At 43.3% G+C, this 14768-nt stretch overlaps 2 protein-coding genes across 6 annotated transcripts in view; one reads left to right on the top strand and one right to left on the bottom strand.

Annotated features, from left to right (window-relative positions):
* Nucleotides 1-90: 90 nt before the first annotated feature.
* On the bottom strand, nucleotides 91-6556 carry bap1 (BRCA1 associated deubiquitinase 1). Its single transcript, XM_008319794.3, has 18 exons — nucleotides 6461-6556; nucleotides 5478-5729; nucleotides 5270-5299; nucleotides 5052-5106; nucleotides 4843-4975; nucleotides 4583-4702; nucleotides 4036-4097; nucleotides 3803-3945; nucleotides 3634-3712; nucleotides 3430-3553; nucleotides 3139-3280; nucleotides 2874-3058; nucleotides 2572-2708; nucleotides 1950-2413; nucleotides 1614-1858; nucleotides 1323-1415; nucleotides 1134-1206; nucleotides 91-926 (listed from the first exon to the last, which is right to left on the bottom strand). Exons 2-18 carry the CDS (start codon nucleotides 5512-5514, stop codon nucleotides 793-795), a joined length of 2256 nt encoding a protein of 751 aa, XP_008318016.1. The 5' UTR covers nucleotides 5515-5729; nucleotides 6461-6556; the 3' UTR covers nucleotides 91-792.
* An 88-nt stretch (nucleotides 6557-6644) lies between these two features.
* rad54l2 (RAD54 like 2) overlaps nucleotides 6645-14768 on the top strand; it is an 11175-nt gene continuing 3051 nt past the window's right edge. The window contains exons 1-20 of one of the 5 annotated variants that reach the window (XM_025060368.1): nucleotides 6645-6766; nucleotides 8193-8387; nucleotides 8511-8790; nucleotides 9361-9497; nucleotides 9600-9740; nucleotides 9859-10079; nucleotides 10166-10348; nucleotides 10482-10615; nucleotides 10706-10902; nucleotides 11025-11367; nucleotides 11458-11863; nucleotides 11946-12064; nucleotides 12312-12433; nucleotides 12581-12680; nucleotides 12773-12978; nucleotides 13460-13635; nucleotides 13763-13959; nucleotides 14122-14306; nucleotides 14393-14482; nucleotides 14572-14664. In XM_025060368.1, coding sequence (XP_024916136.1) covers nucleotides 8237-8387; nucleotides 8511-8790; nucleotides 9361-9497; nucleotides 9600-9740; nucleotides 9859-10079; nucleotides 10166-10348; nucleotides 10482-10615; nucleotides 10706-10902; nucleotides 11025-11367; nucleotides 11458-11863; nucleotides 11946-12064; nucleotides 12312-12433; nucleotides 12581-12680; nucleotides 12773-12978; nucleotides 13460-13635; nucleotides 13763-13959; nucleotides 14122-14306; nucleotides 14393-14482; nucleotides 14572-14664 — 3481 coding nt within the window. In that variant the 5' untranslated portion in view covers nucleotides 6645-6766; nucleotides 8193-8236. The other 4 variants (XM_008319793.3, XM_025060367.1, XM_025060369.1 and 1 more) reach the window with 4 other exon arrangements.

Genomic DNA, 14768 nt, shown 5'->3' with positions numbered 1-14768 from the left:
TCCCGATCACGTCTCTTAGGCCATAGAGTAATGGTTTTTTTTAAATGCTATTTGAAAAACAGACTAGGAAACAAAGATGTCAATGATTTGTTTTTTTTTCCACTGACTTTATTTTAGTAAGAAATGGCGAGCACTAACAGAAACTGAATTATTTATACAAAGAAGCCAATTAACAGACACGTATGTACAAAATAAACAGATGCACGCGTCCACTCTTGACATCCAATCACTCCCAGATCAGCATCGAGTACAAAAATAAACACAAGAGCTTGTTTCTCATCGGAAAAAACCCCAGAGACGCACAGACGTAACCACTGAAGTCGATCAGAGAAAAAGAGAGGGAAGAAAAAAAACAAACAAAAAAAAAAACAAGTCGTGTCACCATTTGTTTCTGATATAAAAGCTATGAACTACGAACGAAGTGTGTGATTTGTCCAAACACCTAATACTTTGTTGGCACCGTGACAACATGAGTGTAAGACAGAGGTCATGAGGATGAACGTGACACATGACTGACGATGACATCCTCCAGAGAAGATCTTCACTTAAAAAGTCGTCCGCAGCTTCACTGACGACACGTCTTTGTTCGTAAATACAAACTGTAGAGGGCGCTGACACATGATGGGAATTCACAGTAACTCTAAAGTGTTGACGTTGGTTTTAAATATTTACATGGAGATAAAAATCAACTACGCCTTTTGTTTTCCGGTAAAACCGAAGTAAATGCAAGACTAAACTATCTGTTTGAATTTGCAGCAGCTTCTTTTTTTTTTTTCTACTGATTGTTGGTGATCATTGTCGTTTGGCTTTGTAAGGACGGGAGCGTTTCCTGCGATCCGGCTTCCTTTGTTTGTGCAAGCGACCGATGCTAACGCCCTGTCGACGTCGCACTGAAATGTTTTGCTCTACAAGGCTAGCCAACATTCCTGCAGAAAAGGAGAACGTGTCATTAGTGCACGACAAATCCTTTATAGACAACTACGTGTTTTTGGAATTTGTGTTAAAATCAAGTTCACAAAATTGACAGAAAATGACATTGGGAATTTTTCCACCCATTAATTATGTATTTTTTTTAATAATGTTACTTTGTGCAAATATGTAGATGAATAATTAATCGGTTATTTTAACTTTACCTTCTTGGGCCAGCATTGAAATAAAGGTGCAGATGAACTCGTCATAGTTATGAGTCCTCCTCTGATCATCAATCTGGAAAAAAAAAACATCACCATAAAAATAACAGTGAGAAGATTTTTTTTATTTTCCATAAAAATAACAGTGAGAAGATTTTTCTTTTGTATTAATGTCATGAAAACCAAACCTACTTTGTATTTCTTTCTCTTCTCCACTTCTTCTTTCAGATACACTTCATAATTGGCGATATCTGCCTCCACACACTTGAGAAGTGCCAGCAGCTCCTGCAGGAGACAAACTGAGATCAATTCTCTGCTTTTGCTTTTTGTACTGTATATTTTTAGTGGACAGCTTTTTCCTAATTAGAGGAGGGGAGCGTAGATTAAGACAAAAAACATCCTGGCAGGCAGAGCAAAACAAAAGTACATAAGACAGTATACAAATATATACACACAAATACTGTGAGGTGTTTCTGGACGTACTTTTGGTGAATATTTATCTCCTGGGGGTTTGCTGCCAGCAGCAGTTTCTGTAGCGTTGAGTTTTTCCTTGCTGGGTTTCACCTCCGTTCCCTCTTTGCTCTCCTCCTCCTTCACCTTCACCTCCGCAGACGGACCAGCATCAGCCTCCTTCTCTGCCTCCTTCCCTCCTGCTGCCGCTCCTGCCTGCTCCTCTTCTTTGACCTTCTCTGGAGTACCAGGCAGCTTCGTGCCATCGGCCGCCAGATCTGCAAAGGTAAATTATACAAACACAAATGGCATTTGAAGGAAAACAAATGGTTGAAATTCCCATTTGACACCTGTGATCATGTGACTGACCAGAGGGAGGGAGAGCGTATATGACACCATCCTCCTGCAGTTTTAACAAAGCCATGCTGACAGACGGACCCAGCTCTCTGACGGCGCGGTTGTGTCTGGAGTCGAGCCTGAGCATCTCGTCTTCTCCGAACAGCACCCGGGACAAATGTGAGGCAACCGGGCTGGACGGGCGCGTGGCGGCCTGGGATCGGGCGGGCGACCTGAGGGGAGAGTTGAAGGCACTGCCGATTTCAGACGCCGTGTCGGTGCTTTCGTTGCTGGGTGTGGGTGAGGGCTGGGATGCAGACGTTATGCAGATGCCTCCGGTGCGGCCCTCGGTGCGCACAGACAGCGGCGTGTTGAGGGCGTCTTTCTTCTGGGCCTCTTTCTTCAGTTTCTCTGCCAACACACTCAAGGCTATCTGGCTTTCCATTCCAGTCACAACTCGACCTGGACGGGAACGCAGACTTGCCTTCCGTCTAAATCTAAACACAAATAAATAATTGATAAGTTGAAAATATTAGATGTCTCTAAATTAACTCTTTGACAGTGAGAAATCACTGGCTTCTGTCGCTCTGTAATCACTCTCTAAACACACAACTTTCTTGGCAAAACTTCCTTAAAACCTGGACAGGAGACTGACCGGCTAGAGGTGCTGGCAGGACTAGTGACCACTTCCTCCTCCTCATCCTCATAGTCGTCTTCATCATCTGAGAATGGTGGCTGAGGGGGGCCCGACACACGAGTGCGTCCAACTCCTGCAGCAAGATCCTCTTCTTCCTGGGAAATAAAAATCAGTTTTGGGGTCAACAAAACACAAAAGCAGAGACATTTGTGGGTTCTAAAAATGATGGGGTAAAGCAGAGACAATTGTGGGTTCTAAAAGATCGGGAGAAAGAAGAGGAGAGAAATGGAAACTATCCAACATAAAAAGCGATCGCTGACCTGCATTGGAGACTTGGCGTAGTTGTGATTGTCCAGAAACGCAGGCAGGCGCTGAACGATGGGGTTGGGGCTGGTGACCGACGGTGGAGCTCCTCCTGCTGGGACCGCTGGTTTCCCCATGACCTTGGCGTTTCCTGAGGGTGTGGGAGCGTCCTTGGATTGATTCCCTGTTTCATCCACCGAGTCTGAAACAAAAGCCGTGGTGTTTGTTTGTGAGTCCTGTTGATCAACAGTTGATCCACCGTCAACAATGAACTCTCCGTACCTGAAGAAGCCGGATCTGCCGTCTGAGAAGTGATTGGCTCTGCCTCCGCCTCCTTCTTGACCGCTGTAGCGCCTTCGTCCGGGGATGATGAGCCCTGCTGCTTCTTGTCATGGACGAGCTCTGGTTGGGTGAGTCTGATCATCTGAGGTCATGAAAGAAGATTGATGCCCAAAATAATTTGACAAGGAAAAGGCAACACGAAACTTTGTTTTTTTTTAATGTCTTTTAATCAATTACTGTGAGAACTGAGTTGTGATTTGTCACTAATTAAATGTTCCACCGGTGCTTTACCTTCTGTAGACCTTCCAGAACCGTCTGTCGATTCTTCTTTAGTATCTCCAGTTTGGACTCGTACTTCACTCTGCGGTCCGGCACCACAGCCATCAGGTTAAAGCGAATGTCATGGTACGGTTCACTGTAAGACAGAAAAGGCACGAGTTTTAAACTACACCTTAAATGTGTGTTAAGGAAGAGAACAGTGGAGTTAGGATTTACCCAGCGGTGGCCAAACCGATCCGCTCCATAATAACACGCCGAGCTTTGTCAGTCCACTCTTCCTCTTCTCCCCAAGGTCCTAAAATGTTGTTTGTGTATGGGTTTTTTTTACTTTAATGGAAAAAAGTTTTTGAAAGTGATAAATTTTAAACGCCAGTGTGAACCTTACCATGGTCAATGGGATAAGCCTTGAGCCCATCGAGCTCAAAGAGTCGGTCTTTGATGGGCACATAACTCACAAAGTGGAACGCCTCCATGGTCCGCACTGCGCTAATTCCATTCTGTTTCTCCGGAAGGTGCCTGGGCTCGGGGCTACGTAAAAATACGGAAAGACATTTTATATGATTGATGAATACACGGCAGCATGTATATTAAAGAGAGAAGTGGGTGAAAGTGACTCACCGGGCATGGCTGTTGTGTGCTCTGGCGAGTTCCGGGGCATTTCCGATTGCATAACCTTTACTCTGTAAACACAGCAACATAAAAGTCAAGAGTGAGAGACGGAGAAGGTGAGGGGGAAAAGAAACACAAAGATTCTGGTCACTTTCAGCAGCTGTGACTGAAAAGGCAATTCATGATGGAAAAACTTTGACTTTATACAGATATACAGCACCGAACCCTATCTTTAGTATTCACTCTCCTGAATATTGTACATTTTATATATTTGACTTTGTACATTCAACCATATTCTGATATCTATCAGTGAAGAACACAGTGAGGGACTGAAGCACAAATGTTTATGTTCATCAAATTACTATTAATTTGTGTGGTTTTGTAATGTAGCGGTTATCACGCCTGCCTTACACAGAGAAGGTACTGGGTTCAAGCCCAAGAGAAACCACATACTCAATGGCGCAAAAACACATAAATAAACAGCTGTGAAAAAAGAAGCACATTTCGGTGATCAGAAATCCTAGAAAAGTGTCAGTGTGAAAAAGAAACCACTCACTTCTGGACTGAAGCCTTTGGTAAAAGCTTTCATGCGACTGAGAGTTGTGCCGAGCTCGACACCACTGCAGTTCAACAGCACGCTCAACAACGCATGTGTGGCACAGGAATTTGGTATCAACTGTCAAAACAGTCAGAACAACAACAGAACAAACACCGAACGAGTCCAAGTTAATTAAACAAACGGAAAAACATGATCACAGTTCAATCCTAGGTATGTCATCAATCACACTCTTTTCATCTGTAATCACAGAATCTGACCTGATGTGCAAAGAACATGTCGTTTACGATTTCCTCGTCGATGACGGAGGTTTCATCCACCAAAGTGTTAACTTTCCTCCTGGATCGACGTTCCTCGATCCATTTGAACAGGAAGATGAAGCCATAGACTGGACTGAAAAATCAAACTTCACCCATTATTTTCCTGGACATGAACTTGAACATTTACTTAAATACACTAACTTTACTACCTTGGACACTTGCTTTGAAGATCATATATTTCTTCTACTTGGACTCCTTTGACACCTGCAAGAGGCAGAAGGACAAACATTTACTGTCTCGGTCTCATTTATCACAGATACAAAAAAATTAAATTTTTAAATTTGGAATGTATTATTTAAACCAAAAGCTTTATGAAATCATTATTATTTAACACACACTGCCACTTTAAGAGTGTTACGACACTCACCAAAATCTTCCACCAGCAGAGTGAACAACCCTAAAATGATAAAAACAGTAGTTAATCCATCAGAAAAAAACCAAACACTTTTTATCAATATCACGTTTCACTGAAGTTGCTTTCTGGATTCAGACAGTCAATCTGATTATGAGACTACAGTGTCTTCATGGGTGAGCTAGCGTCTCTTAGCTGGGTTCTGTCCGTCGGCAGCTCTTACCTGGATCACTCTCCAGCTCCAGCCAGCCTTTGTTCATCTTTGCACGCGTGCACAGATGGTCGATTTTAAGATGTGCTCCAGTCCATGTCAAACGTAGAATTCGCTGACTTTAACGACGATGACGCGTCCATTCATGAGACGTCTGAGAGCTAAACATAAACACAATAGATAGAGCTCGGCGCCTACGAATACGTCATCAAGATGCGACCAGGGTCGGTCCCACGGTCCGGGTCCAGCTTCCTGTCGTCACAACTTCAAAAACAAAACATGCACTTTTGTTGTTAATTGTAGGTAGGATTATCTGTTAAAAAGGGTTATTTACTTTAGGTTTAACATTGTGAAAGGAATTATGTAAATTTAGGCAACCAACCACGAGTCATGGCTGAAAATAATAAAACGTAACCCCCCACGAGTCATGGCTGAAAATAATAAAACATAAACCTGCACAACCGCAGCCTGCTATGTATATGCACTGAAACAAGAATAAAAACTGTGCGAGTTCATAACTTTTATTTAGAAACATATATTTATTCAGCCAATTAGTCATTCATATCTACTGCGGCTTTATCGCGACCATACTGTAAGGAATCACAACAACAAAAATCCATTGTTTTGGTGAAGTTTGTACTATAAATACTGTAAGGAATCACAACAACAAAAACCCATTGTTTTGGTGAAGTTTGTACTGAAACATCTCATCTCTGCTTAATGTGTAGGATTTTAGTAAACATGTTCTGCAGCAGAGCCATATATATGTTGGAACACTGGAAAAAAATAAAGAATTTGTGCAATTCAAACTAAGAATGAACTAAGAAATACAGAAAAATATTCAGATTTAAATTAATTTGACATCTGACGTCTCATCCTGCAACATCTTGACGCCTCCTAGGGGGGGCTACCCTCCACTTTGGGAACAACTAATCTTAAGTAATTTTTTTTTTAGTGTAAGAAATTAGATAGATCTTGTGTTTAGTGTAATTTACCAGCATTTGGTGATTTTGCAAATAGAGGCAGATGTAGATAGCAGCTGGCTGAGGACCAGTGATAGGGGTTTGGAAATGGGAAATGGATGAATCCAGGATTTAGTTTAATTCAAATTTACCAGACCTGATTGACATAAAACTTTACCTTTACTTATTAGTCACTAGCAAGAAGTGATAGAGAAGTCTTTGATCCTTTCATATGGGTAAAACAGAGTGGGGATAAACTTCTTTTTGAATGGCGAAGAAAAGAGGTTCAGAAGAGAATAAATTACAGCACAAAGTAAAGGAAGAGCTCCCTGCGTTAAAGTATGAACATGTTTTCGTTTCCTAATCTTACGTATTGCCTGTGACATGTTAAGGTCATTATCGTCATAGTGATGTTGTACAACAGCTTGAGATGCAAAAAAATTTTTTTTTAAAAAGTTTTCGATTTTGTTTTGTTGATGTATTTTCAAACCACCAACGTTACTGAAACGGCATTTGTGTCCATTTGTGCCCCGGTCGACTTTTCGACCCCGGAACCTTAACTGCAAAAGCACGGGGAAAGTATTTGTGGTTACACTGGAAAATGGAAAAATTAGACCAGTTTTTTCAGTTCATTTACATAAACTGACGCTAGGCTTAAATTTATGTACCGCTGAAAGCGCCGTATTTACATCCACGGAGAAGCTAGGCGCAAAATAAAGGGTGAGTTGGACGTGGAGGCCACTGTGAGGGTTTAAATGATGTGTCCCAGTTAGCCATGTTTCAGATTAGCATTAGCAATGTGAACCATCCAGTCAGAGAAAATTAGATTGTTATCTTTCTGAGACTGCACACCCGACAGCCTTATTCGTCGAGGGAATTCGTGGTTTCCACCAGGTGCCACCTATAACCAGTCGCCCCGGTTAGCCGTGGCAGATGATGGGCACAGGATCTTACGAGGTTTCGACGTTTGAAATTGCGTTTATTGTGTAAGTAGCTAGCGTTGTGTTGTTGCTGACTCAGCTAAAGAAACAATACTAATTTATTCACATCCTTTCACCCGTGCCTCGTAGACTCTAAACTCTGGTCTGGTTGACAAAAACAAAGCCCGCTGGGGGCAGGGACAGGTGCAGCTTTGTGCCTCCTGGTAGGAGCCTCCATCTTCGGCCATTGGAGTCAAAATCCTTCATGGGTCGCTACATGTTTACCTTTACGTTTGTTGTACGTTTGTCTTGGTTTAGCTCCGGGCCAGCATTGGACATTTAAAACACACATAACATAACAGCTTAACAACACACAGCTACAACACTTTATTGAATAACAAACTTTTTATGCTTCTCAGATTTTATATAGAGTCTTTGTGTTTCTTTTATATAAATTCACGTTTGATTAATGGACAAAACATTACCGAAGTAATGTTTTTAAACTACCGGTGTCTGAGGTTTATTTTTTAAGATCAACTTTAGTTCGAGACTGTAAAGGTCGTTCAGATTAAACATCAATCTTGGCTGAATTATGCCGTAGACATAAACCATAGTGGTTTGGACATTTATTCATACGTTATAAATGCACTAGTGATTACTATTCTTTACAACTAGTTAGTTATGCAGTTTTTACATTTTACCGTTGTCTTAATTTATTTATCCTTGTTTTGTTACTTTTTACTGCTTCTGTTTACTGCTCCTCATTAAACTTGTATTAATATTATTCATAATTAACTTAACGATTAGTCAATTTGATCATAAAAACTTATGGGTTTTTTTTCCAGGGCTCCTAATGGAAATGTGTAGGTAATACTTTGTGCTAGACGCCATGTCTGAAGAGGCGATTTCAGAGAGTGACCTGGAGGAGAGCCTTAACAGTGAGGATGAACGTTTCAATGAAGATGAAAAAGAGGAAGACAATGAAGACCAGGAGGACGATGAAGATGAAAATGATGGAGATGATGAAGATGATGGAGTTGGTAAGTGTCATAAGTTTTTTCATAAGAACAATAAGGATTGTTCACTTGTAGTGTTCTTCATAAGTTATCGCTCAAGTAGTTATTTTAAGACTTGACCCAAATTGCTGTGTCTTATCCCTTCAGATCGACCCACCAGTGCCCAGGATGGCAGGGATTCCCCCTCAGCTACCTCTGAAGAGACTTCATCTCAGCCTCCATCACGACCGACATCCCGTCCGTCCTCTGAGGCACCCTCCAGACCCGCCTCTGGCTCTCAGCCCACGAACAGCCCAGAGAGCTTAAACCAGAAGAAACGCCATTCGGGCAAAGCCAAGAAACAAAAGGGTTATAAATTAACCAAATCATCCAGGTCTTCAAAAAGTCCCAACCCATCCAAACCTACACACATGAGGAAAAATATCAGGTACTTCACATTTTTAGATGATTTTATTTTTGTTGGGTAATCAGGTTTTTTTTCTTATCATTTGATGGTTGTTAACGTCACTGCGGGTTGTGCTCATCGTCAAAATGCTGATATTTATTTTAAAAATGAAAAGAAGGATAGGACTGCAGATAAAAAGAGAACATAGTGACACCGTATCAAGACCATGCAGATCAAAGGCTACCAGGAAGTACAAGCGCTGGAATCTTTGAATCCTTTTGATAAAAGGGGGCAGTCCTCATATCTTCTTGTTGGATGGATTGTCTCTTATTAGGAGTATCCTTGGACAGTGACCACTCTCTGCGTTAATATAATATAATGTGCCCCCCTTCTTCAAAATCACATCAGTGAAAAGACTTCATTAGCTTAGCATTTATTAGGTACCAGCAAAAAGAAGAGCATAAATAAGAGAGACGATTATGGAAGTTTGCAACATTGTGGATGTCACTCGTATTCTAACGGCAATGTAAGAAAAAATATTGTGAAAAAAAACTGTTTTTAGATGAACATGTGTCTAAGAAACTGCTTTTTATTTATTTATTTTTTTTATAGAAAACTGCTGAAGGATGATCAGCTGGAGGCTGGGACTAAAGCTGCTCAACAGGAGGAGATGGAGAGGCGTAAACGTCTGGAGCAGCAGAGAAAGGACTTCCCCACACCAGCCCCGCCTGTTCCTGACCCTCAGCTCGGTGACTACTGTCTTCAGTCTGCAGTTATTGATTTGTTTATTCCCTCGTGCACATCTTTGGATCTCAGTTCTGACAAACTCCACCTCTCGATTCTACCGACAGTGGACACTGCCTCAATCTTGGGTGAAGTTTCCCGTTTGGTCCCCGGTTTCCTGGCCAAGCAGGACGTCATCTGTCTGGACAGTAGTGGTGATGAAGAGGAAAAAGTGGAGCCCAAATTGCCTGCTCTTGATATCAGAGATGGTAAAATGTTTGAGACTTTAACGCCACTTTGATCAACTCTTATCTCTGACTTTTTCAACAGTGTGAGAAGTTAAAAACATTCTCTCACAGAGCATCTGTTTCACTCATCCTCACCCAGATATAATAGAGCTAAGTTCTGGTGACGAGGGCACGCTGCAGATCAGCAGTGAGTCGGCGGATGAGGAGGTGGAGACGGAGGAGGGCAGCGGGGCACACATCAACAACGCTCTGAACCTGCCTGATGCCCAGGGTCGGGTGTTGGTCAACATCAACCACCCTGCAGAGGAAAAGGACATTTTTCTTGCCCCACAGCTGGCCAGGGCGGTCAAACCTCACCAGGTAAAACACCACCTCTCTGAGGTGCTTTGAATCTAACCATTAAAAGAAAACCCTCCATTTTGTTACAAACAGTTTTCATCTCACAGGTCGGTGGAATCCGGTTTCTCTACGATAACCTCATCGAGTCTCTGGAGCGTTACAAAACCAGCAGCGGCTTTGGCTGCATCCTGGCTCACAGCATGGGTTTAGGGAAAACACTGCAGGTCATCTCCTTCATCGACATTCTTCTGAGGAATACTGAGGCCCACACTGTGCTGGCCATCGCTCCAGTGAGTGGTCCCATAGTCAAGTCAATAATTTGGTCGTGCAGCTGAAACTTTTTTTTTTCAGTGGACAAGAAAATAACTACATTAATGTTAAGTTTTTATGTCAATGATTTATTTTTTCTTTTCCTTATACCAGGTGAACACTCTCCAGAACTGGCTGACGGAGTTTAACCTCTGGATCCCCCCTCAGGAATCCTTCTCCCCTGACACCGACCCCACGCTAGTCTCTGGGCGCACGTTCAAAGTTCACATTCTCAACGATGAGCACAAGTACGACGTCTGAACCACAATGCATGCATGTGATTTCAATGTTAAAAACCGCATCAGTTATGAACAGCTACAGCTCTGTATCACCTGCAGAACTACACTGGCCAGAGCCAAGGTGGTGGAGGAATGGTCCAGAGACGGAGGCGTGTTGCTAATGGGTTATGAGATGTACCGTCTGCTGTCCATGAAGAAGAGTTTTGTTATGGGAAAGAAGAGGAAGTCGAAGAAGCCGACTGGACCAATCATCATTGACCTGGATGAAGAAGACAGACAGCAGGAACTCATGCAAGGTCACCAGAAACCATTCCTTCACTGGAGGCATAAATAAATGGTCTGTCGGCCTCGGAAATGAAAGTGGAGCTCAACAACTTACTGTTCTTCGGTGCCTTTTTTTTTTTTTTTTTTTTTTCAGGTATCGAAAAGGCAATTGTACGACCCGGCCCAGACGTGGTGATCTGTGATGAGGGCCATCGCATCAAGAACTACCACGCCAGCACATCACAGGCCCTGAAGAACATCCGCTCCCGCCGAAGAGTGGTTCTGACAGGTTACCCGCTCCAGAACAACCTCATCGAGTACTGGTGCATGGTGGACTTTGTCAGACCCGACTTTTTAGGCACACGTCAGGAGTTCAGCAACATGTTCGAGCGCCCAATTTTGAACGGACAGTGCGTGGACAGCACGCCTCAGGACGTTCGCCTCATGCGCTACCGTAGCCACGTCCTGCACAGCCTCCTGGAGGGTTTTGTCCAGAGGTGTTTTTTCTGCCTGCCAACAGAAGAAGAAGAAGAAGAAGATTGTTATTAATGTTTCATTTTCTCACACATCTGTTTTTTGTTTTACAGGCGTGGCCATGATGTGCTGCGGAACCAGCTTCCTTTTAAAGATGAATATGTCATCATGGTGCGACTTTCTCCCATACAGAGGGCGCTCTACACCGAGTTCATGAGGCGCTTCAGAGAAGCAGGAAACAGCGGCTGGTTGGGTCTGAACCCGCTCAAGGCCTTCTGTGTTTGCTGCAAGATCTGGAATCACCCAGATGTGCTTTACGAAACACTGAAAAAGGAGAATCAGGCCAATGAGCAGGACCTGGACCTGGATGACATCACCTCAGCCAGTAACGCCCGCTGTCCTGCTCCCGGTGCTGGACTCAAACCTAAAGTAGAGTCCAGCAACAGCAAAGTCAACAACACGTTACCAGCGCTCAATCCGTCCCAGGACAAAGCCAATCAAGTCATCACATATGAATGGGTATGTGATTTATCACAGTAATAACTATAAACTACAACTGTACCTCCAATGTTCTTACTTGTTTTAATTTACTTCATTTCAGGCGAGAGACGTCATGTTGAACTACCGGACAGGTCTGCTCCAGAACTCGGCCAAGATGGTTCTGCTGTTCCATTTGATTGATGAGAGTGTGAAGAGGAAAGATAAGATGTTGATCTTCAGGTACATTCTCTTCATGGTCTTTATCTTATTGGACACGTTCTACTACGGCGCAGGTGGAGATGTGACTGTGTATTTTATGGTGATAGTGAACCATTAAGTTTGTCCTTTTTCTGAGTCTATTCTAGATCTATGACCGTCTGTAGTTCATGGTTTATTCTACATTAATACAAAATATATATAATCATACATACGTGACAGAAATTCACTTGATAACACACCATTGTTCTGCTTGTGTTTCATCCTCCAGTCAAAGTTTGTCGACGCTGACAGTCATCGAAGATTTCCTGTCAAAGAGACCAATGCCAGCAGAGGTCGCCGCCTCCTCCTCCCACCACAACCAGACCTGGGTTCGCAACGTCAACTACTTCAGTGAGTCACCAAATCTCTACTGTTCATGTAAAAACAGCAGCTAAATAGACTAGACTACTATAGTATTACTGCGATTTACAACTACATTTTGATTTTTAAGTTTGAGCAGTTTCTTGGTGTGAAGTGACAGTTTAAATCTGTCTGCAGGATTGGATGGAAGTACGTCTGCCACAGAGAGAGAACGACTCATCAATCAGTTCAACGACCCCGAGAATGTCACGACCTGGGTCTTCCTGCTGTCCACCAGGTCTGGTTCTCTGTCCACGGTTCCTTCACGTCTCGTCTCGTCTCACTCCTCCTGTAAATGAATCAGTGCTGAATCTTGTCACTGTCTTGTAGAGCGGGCTGCCTGGGCGTGAATCTAATTGGTGCCAACCGTGTAGTGGTGTTCGATGCCTCCTGGAACCCCTGCCACGACGCCCAGGCCGTGTGTAGAGTTTACCGATATGGCCAGAAGAAGCCGTGCTACATTTACCGCCTGGTCTGTGATTTCACCTTGGAGAAGAAAATCTATGACCGACAGGTCTCCAAACAAGGGATGTCTGGTAAGAAAAATTGACATCAGGGATGTCCGATATTAATATTTAATTGACATCAGGGATGTCCGATATTAAGGGCCGCGTAATATTTATTTATTTATCTGTACAAACCACTGTTTGAGTTTCTGGCTCCAGCATTCTGCCTACAATCCCCTGATTATTAAAATAGATTAATAAAATGAGTTGCAATGCTGCCATCTAGTGGCTTTAACTTTCATATACAGCCGTTTTTCCCAAAAACGATATTTATGGCACACATCATCTGGCGAAACACAGGCATTGCCTTATCGGGTTTTCATTATCAGAGAAAAAAACAATAACGATTCTTACAGATATTACATAATTATGCTTGACAAGATTGACAGGATCATCTTACATCAGGGGTCAACTTTTAGGTACCACGTTGGTGACCCTTGTCTTACTTCCTTATAAAAGACCAAAGAGGATCTAATCACACTAATTACGAGGTCTTTATCATCTCTTGAAGATCGTGTCGTCGATGATCTGAACCCGGTGCTGAACTTCACTCGCAAAGAAGTGGAGTCGTTGCTACACTTCGTGGAGGAGGAGCCTGAAGCTGAAAAACGCAATCGGGAATCCTCCGACGACTTCGAGACAGTGATATACAACGCATGTCAGCTGTACCCGCACCTCATCACCAAGGTAGTTTGGTTTCCAAACGCATCGCACACGATTGAAGACAACTTTGTGTGGCTTTCAGCCCAGTCTCTCCTCGTCTCTGTGACCCTGGTCGGCTGTGACGATACCTTTGTCCTTCATCTGTCAACAGCTACCGTTCCAACACGAGTCTCTGCTGGTGGATCGAAAGGAGTCGAAACTGACCAAAGCGGAGAAAAGAGCCGCCAAGAAGGGCTACGAGGATGAAAAACGAGCCTCCGTGCCATACTCCCGCCCGTCATACGCACCCTATTATCCAACCGGTGACCAGGTGCTGACAAACATACCAGCGTTCAACCAACGAGGCTGGTAGGTCCACGGCCGTGTGTTTGATTTCACAGGCTAACAGTTTAGCTCTCATGCTCTTACTTTACCAGATAATGTCATTTCATAAATATGATAAGTGTAAGGTTTTGGTTTTAAATGATTGGTTTGATTTTTTTTCATAAATGCTGCTCCTTATATTTCCAGGCGTCCCATGGTGAGGGCCGATGATAAGCCTGTGGCCAGCGTCAGGCCCATCCTGTCCACCCCGATACCTATGCTGCCTCGCCAGGTTGGCATGGGTATTGCTGGCTCCACCCCCGCCAGTGGCCTTCCTGTCAACTTCCTGCAGAAAGCTGGAGTCTCTGTCCAGAGGGTTGTCACTACAACTGGTAGCGTATGAACTTGGATTTCTGTGCGTTTTTAAAAACCCAGTTGAAAACCTTCAGTAACGTCTGTGTTCCGTCTGCACCTGCAGATATTGTTTTCCCAGGAATCAACAGCACGGTTGATGTTCAAGCTCGGATCAGTGCAGGAGAGAGCATCCACGTGATCCGAGGATCCAAAGGTACAGGCAGCAACAACATCAACATGGTTTTGGATATCGTGTTGAAGTAAACGCTTCCAACACTTGTTCTGGTTCTGTTTTCACTGCAGGTACTTACATCAGGACAAATGACGGAAGGATCTTTGCTGTGAGATCAGGAAAGCTTAGCCGTCCAGTAGTCGGTGGTTCCACTGCTTCAGGAGGTAAACATTAATATTAATGCACCCATACAAGTACTTCATACTTCATTCAAATACTCCTACTTCTCATATTTGAAATAATCTGTGGACGAAGCATCCTGAACCAA

This window comes from Cynoglossus semilaevis, chromosome 11 (genome assembly GCF_000523025.1).
Source record: "Cynoglossus semilaevis isolate Cse_v1.0 chromosome 11, Cse_v1.0, whole genome shotgun sequence".
Classification (NCBI taxonomy): domain Eukaryota; kingdom Metazoa; phylum Chordata; class Actinopteri; order Pleuronectiformes; family Cynoglossidae; genus Cynoglossus; species Cynoglossus semilaevis.
This window is presented reverse-complemented; position numbering and strand designations above follow the sequence as displayed.

Coding starts and splice junctions, on each gene's coding strand:
- bap1 (XM_008319794.3), bottom strand. CDS start 5,514: ATGAACAAAGGCTGGCTGGAGCTGGAGAGTGATCCAG. Junction 4,098..4,582: donor CCAAAGGCTTCAGTCCAGAA/GTGAGTGGTTTC, acceptor CTGTGTTTACAG/AGTAAAGGTTATGCAATCGG. Junction 927..1,133: donor TTCAATGCTGGCCCAAGAAG/GTAAAGTTAAAA, acceptor CCTTTTCTGCAG/GAATGTTGGCTAGCCTTGTA.